General features: G+C 44.7%; 1 protein-coding gene and 1 long non-coding RNA gene across 3 annotated transcripts in view; one reads left to right on the top strand and one right to left on the bottom strand.

Annotated features, from left to right (window-relative positions):
- LOC142827053 (uncharacterized) overlaps positions 1–18,479 on the bottom strand; it is a 75,208-nt gene extending 56,729 nt beyond the window's left edge. The window contains exon 1 of one of the 2 annotated variants that reach the window (XR_012901426.1): positions 18,059–18,479. This is a non-coding gene — a long non-coding RNA (uncharacterized LOC142827053). The remainder of the gene's footprint in view (positions 1–18,058) is intronic. The other variant, XR_012901425.1, reaches the window with a different exon arrangement.
- Positions 18,480–20,959: 2,480 nt separating this feature from the next.
- BHLHE22 (basic helix-loop-helix family member e22) lies at positions 20,960–23,568 on the top strand. Its single transcript, XM_075920618.1, has one exon. The coding sequence runs from the start codon at positions 21,486–21,488 to the stop codon at positions 22,371–22,373; it is 888 nt and encodes a 295-aa protein (XP_075776733.1). The 5' UTR covers positions 20,960–21,485; the 3' UTR covers positions 22,374–23,568.
- Positions 23,569–24,726: the final 1,158 nt, after the last annotated feature.

The following is a 24,726-nucleotide window of genomic DNA, read 5'->3' as shown; positions in this document are numbered from 1 at the left end:
TGTGTTCATTTTCACAGTTGTTGGAGGGTATTGTATTATTGCCACTTTCCTTTACCACCTTCTTCTTTTCAATAGTGTCGGCATTATGCACAGTGTATCAGAGAGTTTTCTACTAACTCTTTGATGCAGGAGTTCCCATCAGTGGGAGCTTTTGGAGAACCACCAATCAGAATCAGTCTTCAAAAGAGAGACCAGAAAGTTCAGATACACAGAGTGAGAGAAAGAGACCCATCTCTTGCTAATGCAGTTATCCCCTTATTTTTTCCATCTCTGTTGTGATTGAAAGGCTTTGGAGACAGGAGTAAGTTTTAAAGAGGGATTTTATAACACACCGGGTGTGTCTAGACTGGCAAGTTTTTGCGTAAAAGCAGATGCTTTTGCACAAAAAACTTGCCAGCTGTTTACACCGGCCACTTGAATTTGCGCAAGAACACTGATGATCTAATGTATGATTGTCAGTGTTCTTGCGCAAATACACTGACGCTCCTGCTTGGGAAAAAGCCCTCTTGCGCAAAAAGCCCTGATGGCAAAAATGGCCACCAAAGCTTTCTTGCGCAAAACCGCATCTATATTGGCCACGGATGCTTTTGCGCAAAAGCACTTTTTGTACAAAAGCATCCGTGCCAATCTAGACACTCTTTTCCACAAATGCTTTTAATGGAAAAGCTTTTCCATTAAAAGCATTTGCGGAAAATCATGCCAGTCTAGACACATCCACCATGTATAACTGGTAAATTATATTGAAAATGTATATCCTTCCAATTACTCCTGAAATGTTCACGTCTTTTCCTAACTACCACTGTTTTTCTGGACAAGTGACCTCTTTGTGAAACTGCTAGTGAGGGAGGCCATTTCCCAACCTCAGTGAGAAATTAAGAAACAGTAAATAGTAAATCCTGATTATTATAATCTTAACTTTGATGCCCTGATGCAGCTGCAACACTGATACATTGATGGAACAATATACCAATCCTGCGTGTAAATTCAAGCATATGACTTACACTGAAACCAATGGAAACGCTGCATGAGAAAGGAATGCAAGAACCAGACAATATCCTCATTTACACTAAGTAAATTTCCTCCAACAATTAACATTAGAAATGGACAGGAGAAAGAAAATCAGGAAAGTCACAATGGTGAACAAGTCACCACCACACTTCTATGAACCTCACTTAGGTGCTATCTTTGTCCACAAGCTACCTCAAAAGAAAAAGGCAAAAACCAAACCAACCCTCTTTGTTTGTAATATCAAAAATCTAGCTAGAGAAAAATGCCAAAGCAACAGTGCACAATGCTACGCTATACTTGTGTTATCAGATTACTTACACTTTTTTTAGATAGCTCTTTTCCGCATTCCTGACCAGAACACTGAAAAAAGCCAATAGAGTCCACATCTGAAAAGTCCTTCTAAGTTCATCAGGTGTTGGATGAGATTTGTGGGAGTTTTTGTTAATCTTAAATAAATGCCAGGTGTATGAGTGTACCCGAAAATCTAATCCTAGATGACCAAACCTTATTGTAATAAAGACACACCGAACTCTCTATGAATTTTCCCATAGGCTTTAATAAGAGCAAGATTGGGCCTATATTTAGGCAGCTTCAAGTTATCTTGGAAAATTAGGGTTAGTAGTAATAAAATGTTATTAGCTTTACTTCTAATTGTAATTTACAAACTTTAAACATCTACTCTGAAGCTAACCTTTACCTAAACTAAAGAAACCTAGGTTGTAATGATCAGACAGTTGTATTTATTTTGTTTAATATAAATGTAATGAAGCAATTGAAAGCAAAACAAAATATATTAAAAAAGATAATTCACAGTTTTAGATATCAACTGAAAATCAAAATATGCACCATTTGCAGTCAGCAACATTTGCAAGCCACATATATTGGCTATGTACAGCTGGTGCAGAATTTAATTTGAACACTATTTATGTGCTATGCATGCTGCATATAAACTAGATTGTCAACTGTTCCTTTCCAAAAAAAGGAACCACAACGTACAGAAATCAAAGCTATAAAATCCATGACTCTTAAGTTGCTGACAAAAAAAAACCCCAAAACAAACAACCACAATGGTTGGAAATGAGGACAAAGGGTCTAACCTCGCTTTGAATTTCATGGGCAGCTAAAGACAATACCTCATTGGTTTTCTTTTAAACATAGTAGGGTCTGTAATGTGTGATTATAGAATTCTTCTCTCTCACAGACACCAAAATGACCACTCTCTGATGGATATATATTTCCTGCCTTTTTTTCTAACATTTTAAATTAAATAGTTTCTATCACAAGTGAATTTAGTACTTTTAAAAAAATAAGAGGATGTCTGAAGAGGAAAAAGTCTATTTATCCACCTACATCTACAGCATAGTTACTGGCAATGTGAGTTTTCTTACACTGTATGCAATAATAAGATGCAGGGGAGGACTGGTAAGAGAGGAACTTCATTTCCTGACTGTGGCCACCTGACCTGCATTCGTTTTACAAAAAAACGGACCCTCATTGGTGTACTTCATCAAATCTAGTAACTTAGAACTTCCAAAGAAGCCGCCCCATTTGAGCAATGCAGTGTCATAAAACCTGTAGTTCTTTCCTTTGTCTCTCTGCTGAGACTGCCAATAAACAGCTAATTTAGGTCACATTATTCCTTAAAAACAGTAGCCAATTTCGTATCACAGAGGTGAGTGCACATGTACCTGCATTTACGTGCTGGGGATGAGCTACACAAATGGCTGTTTGCATATATAAGTAGATATGTATGGGAGTTCCTGATTTGTGAAAGCAAACACGGTACAGTGAAGCTGGTCCAAGAAATGGCAAGTGTTTTCCATGCAACATTTCAAACAAAACAAAACCATTTTTTTCTCACGGAACTTTCCAGTTTTCTTAATGAAGTGGAACAATGCTTTTATTTCATTTCAAATCAGACAATGGTGATTCATATGGGTGTTCAAAAGCAGAACCATTTTCTCTCTATCCCATTACTCCCTCTGTCCTCCACTTTTCTCCCTTTGGAATTGCATGTGTAATTCACCGATCTGCAGAGAAGCAGCACAAAGGTGATCACCACTTAGCCTGGTCTACACTATAGAGTCATTCTGAAATAATTTCCCTTATTTTGAAATATCAAGCAGAGTGTCCACACTACTAAGCCCATTATTTTGAAATATCAGGCTGGTTATTTTGAAATAATAACTCCTCCTTTCCTTGGGGTGCATCTACACTGTACCCACAGCTCGAAATAAGCTACGCAAATTGAGCTATGCAAATTGCATAGCTTATTTCAAGTTAATTTCAAAATGGCTTATTTCAAAATTTGGCGCTGTCTACACAGCACTTATTTCTAAATAAATAACTATTCCGAAACATCCCTTACTCCTCATGGAATGAGGTTTACAGGGATATTAGAACATCATCCTCATCATCATCAACAACCATTGGCTCAATGCCCATTGGTGTCCGATGCCTCCCTCACTATTTCCTTCCATCTTTTCCTGTCCAGTGCGAAGTGGCTTAGTTTCTGTGGACTAGCTCCACACCAGTCTACTATATCAACACTGGAGCAGCAATCCTGTTATATTTCAAAAACATGGGTGCGCTCAAAAGACCTGGAATAGCTATTTCAGGATACCTCTGGCATTCACTGCCTGTGCTTAGGGGTCATGATGAATAAGGAAGGGGACATAGGCTCCCAATGGCTGCAGTGACTAAGGCTCTGTCTACACTTACTGTGTGATGGTAAGTACAGCCACTACTCATGTAGCTACACATGCCACACTGAAAGAACTCCGTGTCCATACTTGTCAGGGTATAACCATAAACAGCAGTGAAAGGCATTGTGGGTGACCTGTGAGAGCTGTTCTCTGCTGCTGGGGCCTTTTCTTGATGCCTTTCCTGCCCAAGCCTTTCATTCTGATGGGGGACGGTCTGGCAATGGGACACTACAGTGCTCAGATAGCAGTGTAGGCGTGGGAGGCATGGCTAGGGCAGTAGAGAGCCATGTTCAGGCCTGTGGGGCATCACCACCACTCTACTCGCCTAGACTGTGCCTCACCGTCTACACTGCCAGTCATACCTGTATTCAGTGTCCATCTTCTCCACACTGCCGTAAGCATGGACAGACCTTAACAGCGCTAGTATGATTCTTGGATGGATAGAGAGGGATACAGCATAGAAACAGGGAAGGGGTAATTACTAGTCTATATAGCATTCATTATTGGAATATGGTGTCCAGTTCTGGTGTCTGTACTTTAAAATGGATGTTAACAAATTGGGAAGGGATCCAAAAATAGTTACACTAATCGTTCAAGATCTGAAATACCTGCCTTACTGTGGGCTTATTCTAGCTTATCCAAGGAAAGGTTATGGTGATCATCACCTATAAATACTTACATGGTGAAAAGTTTTCTGACAGTAGAGAGCTATTTAATCTAGCAGATAACGTATAACAAGTTCCAGTGGCTGAAGCTAGACAAATTCAGATTAGAAGTTGGGGGCGATTTTAAGTAAGGGCAATTAACCATTGGAACAATTTACCAAGGACTGAGGTGGATTCTCCATCAGCTGTAGCCTTTAAATAAAGACTGCATGTCTTTCTATAAGATAAGCTCTAGCTCAACCAGAAGCTTCCAGAATTACTGGATAAACTTCTCAGATCTGAATTACGCAGCAGGTCAGACTAGATTATCATAATAGCCCCCTTCTGACCTTAAAATCTGTGAACCTATGAATGGCAGTTATTTAACTGGCAATGCAGATTTCATGTGTCAATCCACATTTTCACAAGTATAGGGTGTACATGCAGGCTTTCACTGGTTCAGCACACACATGTAAGTGACTGTTCCCATAGTGCTTTCCTTGAAACTTTGGCCATGAGCCAGCAATTACACATGTAGAGACTGAAAGCCCCCCAAAAGTGGCCTAAGAATGTAAATGAAGTACACATGTGTGTATACACATGCAAAAATTATAAGGATGAAATGGTACACATGCTGTGTGGCATAATGTGCATACCCACCCACAGACACAGAGGAGGTTGTAGGAGAAAAAGCACTAAGTAGCTTGTGTCACATGAAAATCATACGTGGGTTCTGCAGCTTAGCAGGCCTAGGATGGAAGTTTCCATCCCTGCTGTACCCAGCTTAGCATAGTGTGCGACGCTGCAAGCCCAAACAGCAGCTGGGCTTTATCAGCTCTAACCCGTGCTTTGAGCTGGGAAACTACTGAGCAGTAAACAAGTTTGACCTCGGTCTCAGCCCATAAGAGTGATAAGAATGGAGTTGAGCCAGGAACGCGCACACCCAGTAAACAACTGTAGTATAACTAGTGTAGCAAGCCCGTGCCTATTGAGTCTCAACAGAGACATAGACCTCGAAGGGTGCCCTGAATTCCCCTAGCTGGAGCCACATTCGCTGCAGTTGGGTGCAAGGTAACTGGAATGGGACTCCCTGCAGACCTGAAAGGGCGTAAGCATTTCTAAGTGCCTGTTACTTTTATATGCATTGTTTTGCCTGTAGTGAGATTTGTATTACTTCGCAGTAGCTGTGCAACCATTTGACAGTATTAAGCCTGTAATAGTAGTGACGTAGTGAGATTAATAAAAGCAACTATCTATCCCTAATCGACTCTGTCTTGAAGTGAATCCACAACCCTGTTGGGCCCTGCCCTTGTGGCTTGACAGCTTGGACAAAGGAATGTTTCTTATAAGTTAGGAGCAAAGTACTTCCTTCAATAGCTGGTGAAATACTAGAGACTCGTCTGTGTACACACAGTTAGTTCAAACACCAGTAGTAAAATCTCAGAGGCCTTTATCTAGGGGGAATGATTTTCTGGGACAAGAGATGTCCAGTGGCATACAATGTACAGTATAGTAAGAAATAGCTCCTCTAGGACAAGAAGTAATGGGCTTAAACTGCAGCAAGGGAGATTTAGGTTGGACATTAGGAAAAACTTGCTGACTGCCAGGGTGGTTAAACACTGGAATAAATTGTCTAGGAAGACTGTGGAATCTCCATCACTGGAGATATTTAAGAGCAGGTTGGATAGACATCTATCAGGGATGATAGAGATGGTGCATGGTCCTGCTGTGAGGGCAGGAGACTGGACTTGATGACCTCTCGAGGTCCCTCCTAGTTCTTGTATTCTATGATTCCCTGTCAAGCATCTATTCTGGCAATGTCAGTGGCCAAAATGTTAGGTACCGAACACATTTAAACTCACATCTACAGAACAAATTGGAAGAACCCTATGGGCAGGACTTTCAAAAGTGCCCCCATTAGCCTAGCTCTGCTCCCACCATCTTCAGTGGGAGCACTGATGATCCAAAGCTGAGCATTTTCAAAAACCCTGTCTTGTGATGATTTCAGGAAGCAACCACATTGTAACCAGGTCCCCTCTTGTGAGTGTAATTGAGATAGTCCAGGCATGTAGGGGATGGGGGTCAGTCTCTGCTTGACCTGTTTGCTCTGGAGTAGCCTTTCAACTCATCTTCCTTCTGTGATTGCCACACAACCCTACACATGCATGGGGCTCGTCCAGTAACAGCCGCTTGTTGCTGGATAAGGAGCTGTCTACGTGGTGTGGTTCAATGTGATTTCCCAGTTCATTGTAGTTCTCTGCACTTTACCACAAAACTTGTCCTGGGTACTTAGCATGAGTAACTCATCTCTGTGGGCATTAGAGAGAGAGGAATCCTTCACTAGCACACCATGAAGTGGGAGCAAAACCATCCCACAGGCAAGCTGGAGTAGATTACAACTCCCACCCTAGAGCCTCCATTTTGCAGGGGACCTTGGCGGCAAATCCTGTGACCTTATTCCCATCACTCAAAAGCCACTGAGTGTAGCCTCACTGTGATGAACACATATAGAAATAGCAGGAGGATCTGTGACACTTAAACCCAAATCTGCAGAGCTGCAGGTAGTCTGTTCTCCCACCCCACCAGGCAGCCTTAGCAGAGTTAATGCACCACCCACCATGGGAGACCAATCACTGCTGAAAGTGCTGCCCACAACAGCAATGACTAGTAGCTCCTTCTGTGATCTCTCGTTGGTCCTGACCTACTAAGTCTGGCTGGAGTACTAGGCAATTGTGTGTGTCAGAGGGCTGGGGGGATGCTGGTTCAATTCTTGCCTTTCCACAATGAGGTGAGAGGCGCAGAGGGGTTTCCCACCTCTCTGGACAGGTCCCTATCCAGTGGGGTCTTCTGATGTGGGAATCTCTCCCGTTGAAGCTGTTCCACTTTGTAAAAATAATTAAATTTGCATTGGGCCAGTGACCGAGTGTGTGGCTGTACTGGTCAGAGAGGTAGGACGCTTACCTGAGAGGTGGGAAATGCCTCTTCAAATTTCTTTCCCACATCAGGCAGAGGAAGAGTTGAAAAGGGGTTTCCCCCATCCCAGGTGAGTGCTCCAACCACTGGGCTCAGAGATGTAAGGGAGACCAGCTGTTATGTGTGGAGTCACATATGCACTGCTACTGCTCTTGGCAAAAGCAGCTTAGGTGCATGACTCTGAGAAAGGGGTTCCTTGCTGTGGTCCCCAAAGACAGATGCCTCTCTCTAAGCCAAAGTTAGGTGATGAATTTGGAAGGCAGTGCTGGGGTAGAGCTTAGGACACACCCCTCTCATTGGCATCTGCTCTTGGCTAGTTTTGGCAGCTTCCTCCCTGCCCTTGCCTTGAATGGTGGCTTTTGTGGATCCCATTCTCAGATGCCCGTTTCTTCCCATGCACAGTATAGGAGCTCTGGTGCCTAACCCACACATGGGTCTGTGGATTCCAATGGTTTTCAAGGTGCCTAAAAGCTCAGTGCTGCAATGGACGGAAGTGGAGATGAATGTAGGAGATAGCTGTGTAGAGAGTCTCTGGGTTAAGCTAAAAGGGGTAAAAAACGAGGGTGATATCATGCTAGGAGTCTACTACAGGCCACCTAGCCAGGTGGAAGAGGTGGATGAGGCCTTTTTTAAACAATTAACAAAACTATCCAAAGCCCAAGATTTGGTGGTGATGGGGGACTTCAACTATCCAGACATATGTTGGGAAACTAACACAGCGAGGCACAGGCTATCCAATAAATTTCTGGACTGCATTGGAGACAACTTTCTGTTTCAGAAGGTTGAAAAAGCTACCAGAGGAGAAGCTGTTCTGGATTTGGTTTTAACAAATAGGGAGGAACTAGTTGAGAACTTGAAAGTGGAAGACAGTATAGGGGACAGTGATCACGAAATAATAGAGTTCATGATCTTAAGGAAAGGTAGAAGGGAGACCAGCACAATTGAGGTAATGGATTTCAGGAAGGCAGATTTTGATAAGCTCAGACAACTTGTAGGTAAGGTCCCATGGGAAGCAAGACTGAAGGGAAAAACAACTGAGGAGAGTTGGAAGTATTTCAAAGGGACGTTGTTAAGGGCCCAAAAGCAAACAATTCCGCTGTGTAGGAAAGATAGAAAATATGGCAAAAGACCAGCTTGGCTTAACAAGGAGATCTTGCACGATCTCAAAATAAAAAAGGAGTCATATAAAAAATGGAAACTAGGACAACTAACAAAGGATGAATATAGGCAAGCAACACGGGAATGCAGGGGCAAGATTAGAAAGGCAAAGGCACAAAATGAGATCAAACTAGCTACAGGCATAAAGGGAAACAAGAAGACTTTTTATAAATACATTAAAAGCAAGAGGAAGACCAAGGACAGGGTAGGCCCACTGCTTAGTGAGGAGGGAGAAGCAGTAACAGGAAACTTGGAAATGGCGGAGATGCTCAATGACTTCTTTGTTTCGGTCTTCACCGAGAAGTCTGGAGGTGTGCCTAACGTAGTGAATACAAGCAGAGAGAGGGTAGGTTTAGAAGATAGGATTCACAAAGAACAAGTTAAAAGTCACTTAGGAAAGTTAGATGTTAGCAAGTCACCAGGTCCTGATGAAATGCATCCCAGGATACTCAAGGAGCTGATAGAGGAGGTATCTGAGCCTTTAGCTATGATCTTTGAAAAATCATGGCAGACAGGGGAGATTCCAGAAGACTGGAAAAGGGCAAATATTGTGCCCATCTATAAAAAGGGGAATAAGAACAACCCAGGAAACTACAGACCGGTCAGTTTAACGTCTGTCCCAGGGAAGATAATGGAGCAGGTAATTAAGGAAATCCTATGCAAACACTTGGAAGGTAATAAAGTGATAGGGAATAGCCAGCATGGGTTTGTGAAGAACAAGTCATGCCAAACTAATCTGATAGCTTTCTTTGATAAGATAACGAGCCTTGTGGATAAGGGAGAAGCGGTGGATGTCATATACCTAGACTTTAGTAAGGCATTTGATACGGTCTCGCATGATATTCTTATTGATAAACTAGGCAAATATAACTTAGATAGGGCCACGATAAGGTGGGTGCATAATTGGCTGGATAACCGTAGTCAGAGAGTTGTTGTTAACGGTTCTAAATCCTGCTGGAAAGGGATAACAAGTGGAGTTCCGCAAGGGTCTGTTTTGGGACCCGTACTGTTCAATATCTTCATCAATGATGTAGATATTGGGATAGACAGTACGCTTATTAAGTTTGCGGATGATACCAAACTGGGTGGGGTTGCGACTTCTTTGGAGGATAGGGACATAATTCAAAATGACCTTAGCAAGTTAGAGAAATGGTCAGAGGTAAACAGGATGAGGTTTAATAAAGAGAAATGCAAAGTGCTCCACTTAGGAAGGAACAATCAGTTCCATACATACAAGATGGGAAGCGACTGTCTAGGAAGGAGCATGGCAGAAAGGGATCTAGGGGTCATAGTGGACCACAAGTTGAATATGAGTCAACAGTGTGATGCTGTTGCCAAAAAAGCAAATATGATTCTAGGTTGTATCAACAGGTGTGTTGTAAGCAAAACTCGTGAAGTCATTCTGCCGCTCTACTCTGCACTAGTTAGGCCTCAGCTGGAGTACTGTGTCCAGTTCTGGGCGCCACATTTCAAGAAAGATGTGGAGAAATTGGAAAGGGTACAGAGAAGAGCGACAAGAATGATTAAAGGTCTAGAGAACATGACCTATGAAGCCAGGCTTCATGAACTGGGCTTGTTTAGTTTGGAAAAAAGAAGATTAAGGGGGGACATGATAGCGGTTTTCAAATATCTAAAAGGGTGTCACAAGGAGGAAGGAGAAAATTTGTTCCTCTTGGTTTCTGAGGACAGGACAAGGAGTAATGGGCTTAAAGTGCAGCAAGGGAGGTTTAGATTGGACATTAGGAAAAAATTCCTAACTGTCAGGGTGGTCAAATATTGGAATAAATTGCCAAGGGAGGTGGTGGAATCTTCCTCTCTGGAGATATTTAAGAACAGGTTAGATAGACATCTGTCAGGGATGGTGTAGGTGGAGCTTGGTCCTGCCTTGAGGGCGGGGGGCTGGACTCGATGACCTCTTGAGGTCCCTTCCAGTCCTATTATTCTATGATTCTATGATTCTATGCCTACATCTCGTTGTGGATCCAGATCCTCTGCTCAGAATCAATGCTATGGAAACCTCACAAGTGGGGACACAGTGGGGAGTTTGGGCCCTTAGAACGAAGCAGTTTACATCCATCTGATACAGGGGCTCCAGCTGATATAGAGAGGCCAGAACAGGCCAGAATGATGCTGTGGTATTGTACGTGCAAGGTCCACATGAAGAATGTTTTATATAGAGCAAAATAGCCTCTTTCACACAGTGTGACCTCACACACTCCAAAAATGCAGGGCCACACCTGGAGGGGCTGAGTATCTGCACTTAAAACAGCGGGACTGCAAGGGCTGGATCCTAAATATACAGGCAGTCCCCGGGTCACATGGATCCGACTTACATCGGATCCCTACTTACAAACGGGGTGAGGCAACCCCACACTAGCTGCTTCCCCCCAGCAGACCAGGGAGACGCGAAGCTAGCCTCTCCCCGCCCCCCCCCTCCCCCCCCAGCAGACCAGGGAGACACAGAGCGGCTTTTCTCAGCAGACACCTCAGCTTGAGAATAAAGGACTGAGGGAAGTGAGGTGTGGGAGAATAAAACTGAGCTCTGGAGAAATGTTTGGCTAGAGTTTCCCCTACAATATGTACCAGTTCCGACTTACATACAAATTCAACTTAAGAACAAACCTACAGTCCCTATCTTGTACGTAACCCGGGGACTGTCTGTACACTTTTCCAGTTTTGTCAAGACCAAGACATAGGCAGCAAGGCTTAGTGTGGATATAGGCTCAGGGGCCACGTCCCCACACAAACCAACATTTGGGATAAAGAGGTCAGGAGCTAGAAGTCAGATGCCAGGAACCAGGCTGAGTCAGTAAACTAAGGTCAGGAACCAAGAACTGGTGACACTGGGTGAGCAGTGCAAAGTAGAATGGAGACCAGTAATACAGATGACTTCCATTTCTTCCTTCTGGCTTGAATAGGGGAGCAGGCCAATCAAGAGTTCCAGTGTTCCACCAATGGGGACCCAGGACTGGAGCCATTTATCTGAGCTGAGGTTCAAGGTGCTCTGGTCCCAGCTAATACTAGTAAGCCATTGGGTGAAGGATTGGAGAGTGACAACCCTTAGGAACCCTACAGGTCCAGGGTTGTGTGAGACCTGTAGGGCACAATTGGCAAATGCATACTAACTAATACATTAATCAGCCCCTTCTTCTCCTATACCTTGCCTTGCTGCTATGCAGGTGTGTGTATATATAAGGGAGCAGGAATGGGAAGAGGCTCTCTACCCTGTCATCAGCGGCACACAGATTGTTATTTGAATGCTGCCTTCTACACATACTTTTAAGCCGGCAGAGTACAATATCCAACCCTGATTCAAGCAGCAACATTTGTCTGAAATGTACTTTATATATCTCAAACCCAGCCAAGAAATCCATTGTCCAAATGGGATCATCTGGAGGGGGTAGGGGGTGGGGGGGCCTTCAGTTAGAAATAATTATCTTAGATGTTAGTACTCCCTTGAACTTTACATGATTCCTGGATTCCATCCGTGAATCCACCCAGCCCTCCCCCTCCCTCCTTCCACAGGAGCAGTCAAATAAATATTGCAGGGAGGGCATTGGTAAGTCTCTGTGACAGCCTGGTTAAGAACTATGGAATCTTAAATGCTTTTGTCAGCCCTCAGGCATTTTCTGCTCACTGTTTCTTATTCTCACAAAGGAAGTTGTGCGAAAGGTATTTGGTAACTGAAATACAGTGTGCTGAGGGGAGGGAAAGAACTGTGGCTTTGTTACACAAACGCTTGACAACAAATGGAAAAATATCAGTTTCTGCGGAAAGTCAGGTGTTGTATTTTATCACATACATTATTTAGTCTTACTCATCAGGTCAGTCCATGATGCACTTGGTGAGCAAGGGATAGGGCAGGGGTCAGTACACCGACTTTTAGTTATTTTCATCCTGGGGTTAGTCAAGGAGCCAATTCACCCCCCATCGCAACGTACAGCAGTCCAACGGCTGCTCAAAATTACACCTAGATATAATATCCCATCATTGAGAGGTCACCACAGTGTGGCAGCATGACTGTTTGTGGAGATTGTTCCAGAGAGGAAGAAGGAACAGTGTGATGTCTTTTGATTGTCACCAGCAGGGCTATGACCATCCAGAACCAGCTGTAAGACTGGGGGCTTAGTTGGCAACACTCTGGAGTATGGAATAAGTTCAACCCTCAACAGTTTAGCTTAAAAAGGACACTACACATTAGTGCAGTATTAGAAAGGCTGGGCACTGTTATAAGGAGCTTTTCTCTTTGTTGTGATTCTGCTATAATGTAAAGATCTTGTGACACATTTGAAGAGAATAAGGGTTAACTCCGTCATTCCACCTCTCAGTGAAACAGACCCATATGGGATATGCTGTGTATAAAAATAAAATTTGAAAATGATAACAGAGAAGGAAAAAAGATTATGCCAAATAATGAACGTTACCAACCCATTACTGTCATGTGACATTTATTTTGGTCCAGTCTGCAGGTAGTCAGGTTTACTGGGTTCCAGTCTTTATACTATAGTGAACGCAAACTGAAACAGCACACAAGTGAAAAACATGAAATACAGCAAGGAAAAGTTCCCATACTTTGTATTAAGTGTAATTTCAGGCAGTGTAACAGTGAAACATGGGTTGAGAGGTCTCTGTTTCCACTAACATGCTATCTTTTAGAGGATGTTACTCTCATGTCATCTAAAGTTTGTGATATAAACAGCAAACCTAATTCTGCAAAAAGCATCCAGCACAACTGATTACCATAACCAGGAGCACACACATTTAAATCAAAAGTCAGTTGAGTTGGAAAAGGTTTAAGTTTTTTTCAATAAATTACTTTTTATAATAACTATAAAAGTTATATAGTGCAGAGAGACTTGCTAGAGATAGATACTTTACTGTGCCTGAATTGCTGGGAATACTTCCTGGGATATAAAGCTGACAATCAGACATCTGAGTGTGCCTGAAAAACAACATCTACCGCGAGATGAAAGTATGAATTTAGTAAAGTCATCCGAGGAATAACCATTGTTCTTTTTGTTACTTAGTCTGGTGGTTGGGGTGATATAAAGGAGAAATGATCTACAATTTAAATTCACAAATAGTTGAAATGTCAAAAGTAACCTTAAAACACAGAACTATATCTTCTTTGTTAAATATATGGATTGTGTCTCTTTTAGAGAACTGTATTTCTTCAACACACTTTTATGCCCACGGGAAGTTATTAAACATATAAAATTGCCTTATTTATAGAGTATAACTGAGTCCCTAGGATTCATTTGTGAATTTTTCAGTTCAGTGACTGGCTTTCCTATTTAAGATATATTTTAAATCAGCTTTTAATTATAGCAAATGTAAAGAGTAAGGGAGAATTACTAAAGAAAAATAGATCTATGAGGAAGATTAATGATATTATGATTTCAAAATAGCAGAACTACTGAATTGCATTTTCTAGAAAAATAAAGAAAGGAGGTAAAAACAACTAGGAATAGAGACCTGGTAGTTATTATAATTGTTGATAAAAAAAATAGGTAAGAAGATGCTGGAAACAATGTAATACAGAACACTGAGCAAGTCTGGATGAGGAGTATTCCGTGGTGGAAAAGGAATTATTGAATGAACTTACTTAACCACAAACAATTATTTTTAAACATTCACAAAGAACTAAGGTGTCTGAAAGATTTAAGAAGGGAGCATGACTGATCTTTTAAAAAAGGAAAGAAGAGAAAGAATGATTCTGTTACATACCCTCTGATAAATCTGATTTCAATCTGTGGTAAATTAGTGGAAATAGTATTAAAAGGGAAAACAATTCTTTCACCTCTTAAGAGAGAGTAGAATCGTGGCCAGTTAGCAGCATGGATTATATAAAGAGGCCAACACCTTGCACATGAAGATAGAATTACAAAATGGTGTCTGAGGAGACTAAAGTAGATGTATTATACAGTTATGCTTATGCACACATAGGATGTACATAGGGATGTAGGGGTTTCTGTAAAATTAGATAGGAGATTATGGTGTATTACAGACACCATGTATAAGGGAAGTCCTCCTCTTTAGGTACTGCACAGATGAGAAGGCATTTAAAATATTGCTTCTAGGGGTTGCCAACTGGAGAGAGCTTAAGAAAAGAATTACAAATATTAAATGAGTTGACTTGCAATTCAATATTTAAAACTAAATATATGTAACCTGGCCACAAAAAGACTATAAAGGACCAATCGCTCATTTCTTACCCTGGAAACTCTCCACTCTCAGTAAGAGTCATGTCTGAAATACAGGAATGGGATTATGTCCAATAGTGAGATCTTGAAAACAGATGATGGGGCAAATTGTCAAATGGGTGAACTGTCATTGTCTATTGATTTCAATGGACCTATACTAATTTACATCAGCTGAGGGTCTGCCCCACATGTGTATAAAAGGATCAGACAAGAAGGAGGTTGAGGAATTAATTGCCCGAGTCTTAAAGACGCTACAAGTAAGATAGGAGGAAGTGGATGGAATTAGGCAAAGCACAATTTAGGCTGAATATCAAGAAAAATATCCTAACTGTAAGATCAATCACAGGGTGGAACAGTCTGCTAATGGAAGTTCAATCAGCAGTTATTTAAAGGGTAGTAGACTATATGGATTAAATAGGATTTTCTCTTTTTTTTAATGTATTTTGGAAAAAGACATAATTTATCACTATTGAACTACTGAATATGCATCACATGAATGAAGGTGGGAATATCTTTAATTACTCAAAAGGACAATAAAGTTTACTGAATTTCAGTTGGATCTGGCTACTAATTATTTTAGTCTGGCTAGAAAATCTCACCCAAAAGACTGGAGAGGTTTATCGCACCGCATATATAAGGTGTTTGTATGCTGTCACAAAAGCAGTGGTATCATCTTTCTCCATGTAAGGTATCTCTTACATTTTATATATATTATACATATTATATTTCTGTAAAATCTCTGGAAAGGCTTGTGATTGTCTTTCAATAATATCCATTCATCCAAAAAAAGAAAACCCTTCAATGTTACATGTAAAACAGAAGTAGTAATGTTTCCAGTATCCATACCAAAGAAAAATCTTAGAGTCCTTCTGTAGAAAGAAGTTATTTAACTAAATTCTCAATAGTTGGAGATCAAGACTAGTCATCTTTATTTCAACTTCATGAATTTCCTATGGAATACCCTCAACTGAATTACTTGCTTTAAATAAAACTATTCTCCCATTTGCCAGGAGATGGTGCTGTAGATTTTAAATCGCAGACTCAAACTCTTTACTAGACTACTGTGTTCTTCTTCAGAGTTTCTTTTAAAATGTAAACAGAAGCGAAAGAAAACCTGCAGCATCCCACAACTTTATGAGGGGAAGGTCTGCGGTGTGAGTCAAACCAGACAATTACGGAAGAAGTAATTGCTATTCAGTGAATAAAGGACACCGAATATTTCTTCCCTACATCCAACCATGCCAGAGTGAAGTATTATTAAGTACCGTTGCATTTTAAAAACAATGCCATCACATTACACTAGTGTTTTCTGTTTATAAACTAAAAACGCTAGTGTAATGTGAGGACATTTTTTTCCGTCCCAAATGTAAGGAAATAAATTCCCAGCCTTCCCCGCTGCACAGTTGTTATTAGTGCACAGCTAAAAGAGATTAGGTATTTGTGTTGTAAAGGTTAAGTATCAAGCACACAAAAATGCTCGTTATTTTATTAATCCCAGTTTATTTGGTCTCGACACTACCTCCGTTATCTGTAGTCTGCGCAGAAGATTCTGATCGTCTTCGAGTGGAAAAACTAACATTGTGGGGAGAAATGTCCTTTAGGACAGTGTCTTTTCGGCGGAGCATTTGCAGTGAAACTAATAGCAGTAATTACAAGTAATTAATTACAAGCAGTAATAAATAAGTAGCTGTATCCGTCTACAAATCCCATTCCGCAGCGCAGGGGATACCCAGCAGAAATACACACGCCTTATCAGCTCTTTAAGAAGACCCTTTTGAGCGTCGTCCCCCCCCTTTCTCTACAACGGGCGCGGAAACTTTGAATACCCAAGGTGCTTTAACACCACTTTTCAAAGTCTCGGGCGGTGAGCCATGACCCCTGACTTTCAAAAAGGATTCTCAGTCTGAGTGGGGAAGCTTCCTTCTCTGTGGTTTCTTTGATAACCCTCCTGTTGCGCCTTGAAGCTGCTAAATGAACAGCTAGTTGTATCGCTTTAATTGTAAAAGGAGTGGTTTGGCCAGTGTTTGCTTAGCTCCAGCTGGGGGGGAGGAAGGGGAGATCGAGGTAAGTAAAGAGGTAGAGCTGAGTCACAAAATAGGACTTTTCCCCTCTAGTAGCAAAACTTCTAGTCTGTTCTTGTCCTTCTATTAGAATACTTGCTGTCTGAGTTGTTGGGAGTTTTGTAAGCCGCTAAACCATAAGCAAGTCCCATGAAACGCATGACATTCCTTTGGGGGGGATTGTAGGGCCCAATTCTAACCGAAGATACTCCCCTGTAAAGTTGGCTTTTAGCTACCAGGCAGGTGCGGACATTTCAGAGGGTGGGATGATGTTGTCAGGAGAGTTTACCCTCTGCGCTCTTGACAACACGCAGGTCTCTACCCCACTTGTCGGGACACAACCCAGAGTTGTGTGCTTTGTCAGGGACCGCACGCTCAGGTACAGCAGTGTCATTTTCAGACAGATGCACACACTCCCAGGAGAAGAATTTGTAGGAGAAGCTGATGCAACCTGGTAGTTTTTTGGAATCATTATTTTACTCCCGACTTGACTGACGGAGTCAATACAACGTTTACTCGATATTGACAAGACGCACCTACAAGCATCTCGAGAAGGGAACAAACGCTGGAAAACAAGACAATGCTGTATCCTGGGGGTGGGAAGGGTTACAACTAAATATTTAAACTTGCTCTTCGGCTTTGCGTCCATGTAGGTTCTGTGTCAAATGCAAATGTGGGGCCACCCAGATGAAGTCTTCAGTACGGTCAGAGGGGAGGCAACTTGAAAGAAGCGTTAATATTAGTTTGGTCGGAGAGTTATTCTTCTGGCCCTAGAGAAGTGCTGACTATTTCTCAAGGCTCTGGGGAGTTACTGTATTCCCTCCAGCTGTAATGAAACTGTCTTACTCTTTATAAAATACGCCCCGCTCTCATTAAACTTCTGGGTCTGTCTAGATACAAATGGGCAAGTCTGCCTTTCTTGAGAGTTGTATCGCAAACGGAATCCACAACTTGACGCGCTGCTTGGCGACCTGTTTAGTGGCGGGGCTTTCTCATTCCCCCTTCCCACGCCCGAAATGTAGGACCACGGGCTTTAAAAACTGATCATTGGGTGTAGATCTAGTTAGTTTCATACTCCAGTGCGTCTAAACCTGCGTTCACTTTTTCAGTAAGAACGGGTGTTTCCTGTGGAGTCTCCGAGGCCATTAACACGTAAAGCGTTTCTTGTGTTAGGACTGGTTCATTAAAGGGCGCCGCAGCTTCATGTTTGGGGTGAGCTGCCTGGCAGAGACGCTGTGCTGCCAGCCAGGCAAACTTCAGCCTGCCGGAGTTCATAGACATACACTCGCCGAACGCACGCTCCCTACCTGAAATGAAGGGGGCATAATTCTTTCCCCACTCTCGCAAATTGCAGCACCGCCCCGCAGTCTAGGAAAGTTCCCCCGCAGTTTATGCTGCCTGGGCATAATGGCGAAGTAGTTTGATTTGTTAGGGTCTTTCGTCTCCTTCCCTTCTGCGCCTCTGCTCCCGGCTGCTTGCTACCGAAATAATGAGGGAGCTGGAGGGCTAGTCAGTGACATAGGGCTGTGTCACAATTAAACCAGGTAACGAGACACTGGGCAGATGTGTTTTCATTGCCCCGTAAGATAAATGCAGTGTTAAATGCCTGACAACTTCCCAGAAGCAATCAGCACAAGTTTACGAGTGCATAAACCTCAAAGACCATTCCTCGGGTATTTTTTTATAAGCCCCGCATTTAAAGCTTCTATAAATTCTTCTGCCTGCTTCCAAACCAAAGTTACTGGTGACTATTAAACAGCCATTTTCTGCAGGGAGCCTGGAGGAGTGTGGGCCAGGGATGGCTCGCAGCAAATGCCACTGGAAGAAGATGGGGGCTTGGGAGGGGTAGTAAATATAAGCTGAAGCTTGATAGAGCGTTTGAACGCTTAAATATGGGAGATGAGGGGTGAATGAACCGAAAGGTGGTGGATACATATCAGAAACAGAGCTACAGTAGGCAGAGGAAGGAAAGGAAACAAAGGAAGATGATAGATAGGTAGATAGGTAGATAGATACTGTGTTTAATCAGGCGAGCACTGGCAACCCGAATGATGGCAGAAAATGGTCCAGACGGTTATGGCCCACTCGGAAATTACAAACCTAGGTGTATTCAACATCACTGCGCATAACGTGGCCTTACACCAGGTGCACCTGCCCATTGTGGCGTGTTGCACCTGTCCAGAGCGTGACAGAGCATGAATCACTCCGATAACCCTCCCCTTGTTGTGTGACCAGGACTCTGCTGCTGCTGAAATGGCTTTAAACGCTGTAGCAACACCAGAGCCCTTCAATCTTTCCGCTTCCAAACTGCTTGCAGAGCAGGTGAAATCACCATCCGCAAAGTTTCAAGCCAAAGGGAAAGGCAGGATTAATGAAGCCATCTATCATCCGGAGAGATTTCGCAAGAAACCTCTCTCCGAAGAAATAAACTGGGAGCAGTAAAATGTTCTCCTTAAACCATCAAATTACAAGAATAGTATTCGTCATCCTTAAGTGATCAAATGAGTTTTACAAGTTGATATTAAACAGATAAAACCCGTTTGTGATTATAAAGCTCTTTGTTTATGAGCCCAGTGAAAATGAAGTTGCTAATAGGAAAACAATAAACCTGAAATGCTTTTGAATTTATGGAGAGACAAGGTGGGTGAGATAATGTCTTTTATTGGACCAACTTCCTCTGGGGGAAAGAGACAAGCTTTGTAGCTCTTCCTCAGGTCAGGGAAATCAAAGATCTATTTGGATTAATACTGCTAGAGGTTAAGAAAAGTGGCTATAAGAAAGAAATTGTGGATCTGAATATGTATCTTGGGTTTCAACCAGGCACAAGCTAAATGTTACACTGAGGAGAGGGGACTGAGTGGAGTGTGGGGCTGTGTTTATTTATTCTTTTTAAATATAAAGACACCAGGTGACTGAAGGCTGTACTGGAGCCACGTCCTTGCTAGATGAAATCTCAGTCAATCACTTTGAAAATCTGCAGCTTGGCTTTTTATTCTTTACAGGTGAAAATTCAGACGTCTCTGTTGTTGTAGCCTGGTCCTTTCTTTCCTGAAACAAGGCGCCCAACTGTTCTGCTATTACCATTCCAAACCAGGTTCTGTGGCGAACCTCATTTGTGAATCTATTACAGAGATTAATAGATTATTTCTCCTTTTTCAACTAATTCTCAGTGGGCAAATTTAACCATATGGTAAGGAGAGAATTAGAATTTCATCACATTAGAGCAAAATGTAATGAAAAGAGTCCAACACCTGGGGCCAACTCGGAACGACACAATTAAAAGGTTTTTAATGAAACCAGAGAAACCAAAAATTTCATAGCCTTCAGTGATTCTGCCACATCCGAATGATTCGCTGGCGGTGTTGGGAAATATTGTTTTTACTGATGTCGTAAGAATGAAAACCTTGCCACTAAATGCCATGTGCTTTCAATACGATTACAATAAAACCACAAAGGGCTGCTTGCTTCTATTATTAGAGGATCAGCAGGACACGGTTTAGACAAGTCCTTGTGTTTACACTTTCGTGTGAGACCCTGACTGTAAGAAAAGTGGCCCTTTAGGGGATGAGTTTTAGCGGAAGCCCAGGAAAGATAAATGCATGACGGCTCATATTAATGAATTACATAATCTCAAGTTGATCAGATACATGCAGAGGCACAAACTACCACACATTTAGTGAGTGACCCAAGATCGTCCTTTCCAAGTGCCTGTATGACAAGAAAAAAATCGAAAAGTTGATTATGAATTACTGTTATTTCCCGGCCACCCCCCCGCAAATAGTTTCTTTTAAAGCTGGTGCTTTTATTTGTTATTGAACCGTGGTTACTCTGAAGTAGCAAATCTGGCGGGGGGGGGAGGGGGAAAGTTGATGGGGGGGGGCGAAAGCAGCACCTTGCAGTTTGTTCTCGAGTTGTTTTGAAAGAGAGAGTCTTGTCTGGAGCCCAGGTGAGCTTTGCTGGCGAGGGAGCGAGGAGCAGCCTGGCTTGCGTTATCCCTCGCGATCCCCTTCCCCTGGGCCAGAGAAGTAAGTTCTCGAGAAGAGGGGTGGAGTGTGTCCTCGCCTCCCCGTGGCGAAGTTCGCGGAAGTCTGCTTGGCACCGCTGGGCGGGCAGGGGGCCCTTGCGCAGTGTCATGCGCTGGGGGAGGGAGGCCGAGCCCACGTCCGGCTGGGAGCGGGGCTTTTAGCGTGCTCATTGAGGAGTGAAAGTCGCCACACATGTCAGGCTAGAGGCAGTTGTCGGGCTCCTCACAGGACCCCGCGCCTTGCAAACATATGCGCTGAGCTGCGCCTACAGATGGCGGGGAGAAGAATGGAGCAGGCGCCTTTTATAAAGCTCTTGCTGCTGCCTGTCTTCAGAGCCGGGCAATGAAACGCGCCCGACTCAGGGCCAGCGCGCGCCGGGGCTTGTTTGTTGCCGCTTTAATCCGATTAATTAAAACGTTCACCTGATTGGGTGGCAAGCTCTGTCCCAACAGGCGAGCCTGCCTCATAATAACCTCCTCGGCGCGCTAATGAGGTAAAAGCCTCCCCCGGCTGCTGGGGCCGGGAAGCGCTGGCAGGGGAAGCCGAGCCAGGCGGCGGACGAGGGGGCTGCTCGCGGCTCGCCATGCCCGAGCGCAGCCCCCGCTGAGAGCCGGCTGGCGGGCAGGAGCGGCGGCGGCGGCGGCTGCAGCGGCGCGCGCGGGGCAGCGCCGAGGGGCAGGAGGCGGCGGCGGAGGAGGAGCCGGGCGGCATGGAGCGGGCGCTGAGCCTGGCCGCCGAGGACGGCTTGTTCCACAAGAGCCTGGGCGCCTCGGCCAAGAGGATGGAGGCCGCTTTCCGCGCGCCCCCGGGGCTCGACCTGACCCACCCGCGCGAGCGCCAGCCCTCGCCGCTCGGCTGCTTCGAGCCGGGCGAGGCGGAGGGGCTACTGCAGCCCGGGGCGGCGCTGGGCGCGGGCGAGCCCCTCTCGCTGCCGGCCGGCTCGGTGTGCGGCAAGTACGGCGAGAGCACGAGCCGCAGCTCGGTGGCGGAGAGCAGCGGCGGCGAGCAGAGCCCCGACGACGACAGCGACGGGCGCTGCGAGCTGGTGCTGCGCGGGGGGGACCCGCGCGCCGCCTCGCCCGGCCTGGGGGGCGGCCTGAAGGCGGCCGAGGGCGGCGGGGCCGGCGGCGGCCCGGGCCTGGGCGGCGGCAAGAAGTCGAAGGAGCAGAAGGCGCTGCGGCTCAACATCAACGCGCGGGAGCGGCGGCGGATGCACGACCTGAACGACGCGCTGGACGAGCTGCGGGCGGTGATCCCCTACGCGCACAGCCCCTCGGTGCGCAAGCTCTCCAAGATCGCCACGCTGCTGCTGGCCAAGAACTACATCCTCATGCAGGCGCAGGCCCTGGAGGAGATGCGGCGCCTGGTGGCTTATCTCAACCAGGGCCAGGCCATCTCCGCCGCCTCCCTGCCCAGCTCGGCGGCGGCGGCCGCGGCCGCGGCGGCTGCCTTGCACCCCGCGCTGGGCGCCTACGAGCAGGCGGCCGGCTACCCCTTCAGCGCCGGCCTGCCTCCGGCCGGCTCCTGCCCGGAGAAGTGCGCCCTCTTCAACAGCGTCTCCTCCAGCCTCTGCAAACAGTGCACGGAGAAGCCTTAAAGTCCGCGCTCCCACCCGGCCAGGGGCCCTCGGGGTCAAGACTTGGGCGAAACCCGCCTTCTCGCGTGCTTCTTGAGCGGCTGGGGGGTTTCTTTAGGGGGAATGGGCCGGGGGTGGGCTGGGGGGCTTTCCTCGTGGAAGTGGTGACTTGATCGCAACCAAGACCTCAGCGAAGTAAAAAATCGCAATTTGTGTGTATGAACGCGCGCGTGTGTGTGTGGACACAGTGGCTGCGAAGTAGCAGCTGGGGGAGAAAAGGGAAGCCCCCCTGCCCAGCTGATGTGTTTAGTTCCCGCGTAAGGGGGAAAACCAGATCTCGGCTGTGGGGCGGGGGCTCAGGGGCTGGCGGCCCGGCAGCCTCTTCCGAAGGGGCGTTTGCAACCAATGTTTCGCTGCTGAGCCAGGCGACAACCCAACTTGAATGGCAGAACTTCTTATTTAAACGAAACCAAGAGACTGGACCATTGCGATGAAAGACTCACTTGTATTTTTTATTGTCTCTGAACTTTGATTCTGTGAAAATGCGCGAAGTTTTGGCGAGAGTGATTCAGAAAGGAAAAAGCACCCTACTCCGTGTGGCTGAAAGTATTGCATTTTTAAAACAAATATTTATGTGCACCTTGTTTCTTTCCACGTTGCAATGCTGTGTAAACGGGACATGATATTTATTTGTTATTCTTTCAAGGACCCTTCCACGCCAACAATATTTATCATGTGTTAAGGTCACGGGTCTGATGTGCAGTTTTTTTTTTAAAAAGATGCTTCTAAGATTGTTTTTTTTTTTTTATGGATTTAACTTAAACTGTGTGCCAAGTGTTCAAAAGGGTTTCTTTGCCAACCTCGTATACATGGAACTATTGCTGTATCGAAGCTGCATAGGTTTATGAAAGGTCAACTGGATTTTAAGTTGCATCATCCCTGTATTTAAATTGAGCTTTAATAAATTGCTTCAGTCCAAAAATTACAGGAGATGTGTATTCTTAATTCTGAATTAACTGACTTTTTAAGGGGGGAGGGAATTATTTGCATTGTAAAGGGTGATCGCTTTTTACTTTTACGAGACATCAGAGCAATAGCCCTATTAGGCGAGGGGGAAATATGAGAAGCTCACGTTTTCTCAGAGGTGTAATTTAATTTCTCTCCTTGTGGGTGTAAATTTAATCGATGGATGACTACTTAAATTGAAATACTCTAGTCTGATTTACAGAAAGTCTGAACTTAGATTTTTTTTTTAAAGGAAAATAAGAGAAGAGCGAAAAGTGGCTCTATTTACCCAAAGTGAGCTTTCAGACTGAGGTTTGCATGGTTGGTTGGCTGGCTGTCTCTCTGCTACTTGCAAATCAAGATTTTTTTTTTTCCTCTTTCCCCCCCCCCCCCCCCCCTTCAGAAACAAGCCCTGCTATTTTCCACTACTCCAGATAATACAAATTCGGACTGTCAGGTTGGATGGCAAAATAGGAGCCATGATGGGTCTGTTGGCAGGTCATGGATGTGTAAAGAATGATACGTTAAATAGGTCAATCAGCTTCTGCCAGCAATATACGAACGTTTGTATGTGCATTTGTGTCGGAAAGAGTCTTTATTAAACTATTTTCAACAATGTATTTATTATGCTGTGCTTTGTACCCTGCTGGGTGCCTGCCTCAAACGACAGTAGAGTGGTGCGGGGCCCGTGGCATGCCAGCTCTTGACACAGCTGTTTTGTGAATCACCTGTTCGATGAGTTGACTCATCGCAGGAACGAGACCTGACAGCAGGAGTGAGACCCCAGCAGGGCCCCTAAGTTTGCTTGTAGGATAACTGACGGCGAGTTCCATGTCCCTCGCCTCCGCATGGTACCTCAGGCTGGATCAGAGGGGAGCTGTGAGGGATTTTGCTGTGTTCACACATGGATGGCAGTCCGAACAGGAGTAACAGCCCACAATTACTTGCACGGGGGAGGGGGAGCAAAGTTGGCTATAGACGTTTTTGGCCCCTGTCAGCAGACAGCATGCTGGTCTGGATAGAGCTTTGGTCTGGCCGTTTAGTCCTTGCTGCACTTCCTCGAGCTCCCGGACAGGCTCGCTTGTAAATACAAACCAACCCAAGTGCGGAACTTGCGCGGCGCTGGGGTGTGAGCGTTTCACAAGTGCGCAGGCTGGGCGGAGGTCTCCAGGGAGGGCGGCGCTGGGCCTGTGGAGCCCATAACTCCGGCGAGGTTTCCGTGGGGGTGGTTTCTATGTGCCCACCGCATACAGTTTGCTCTAGTGCCTGGCTGGAGGTGGGCTGAGCCCTACATGGAACCCAGCGCGGTAGAAAGGGATAAATATTTTCCGCTCCACTTCCCAGCAAAGGGATTAATCAGACCCAGTAA

Source organism: Pelodiscus sinensis, chromosome 2, assembly GCF_049634645.1.
Source record: "Pelodiscus sinensis isolate JC-2024 chromosome 2, ASM4963464v1, whole genome shotgun sequence".
Taxonomy (NCBI): domain Eukaryota; kingdom Metazoa; phylum Chordata; order Testudines; family Trionychidae; genus Pelodiscus; species Pelodiscus sinensis.
This window is presented reverse-complemented; position numbering and strand designations above follow the sequence as displayed.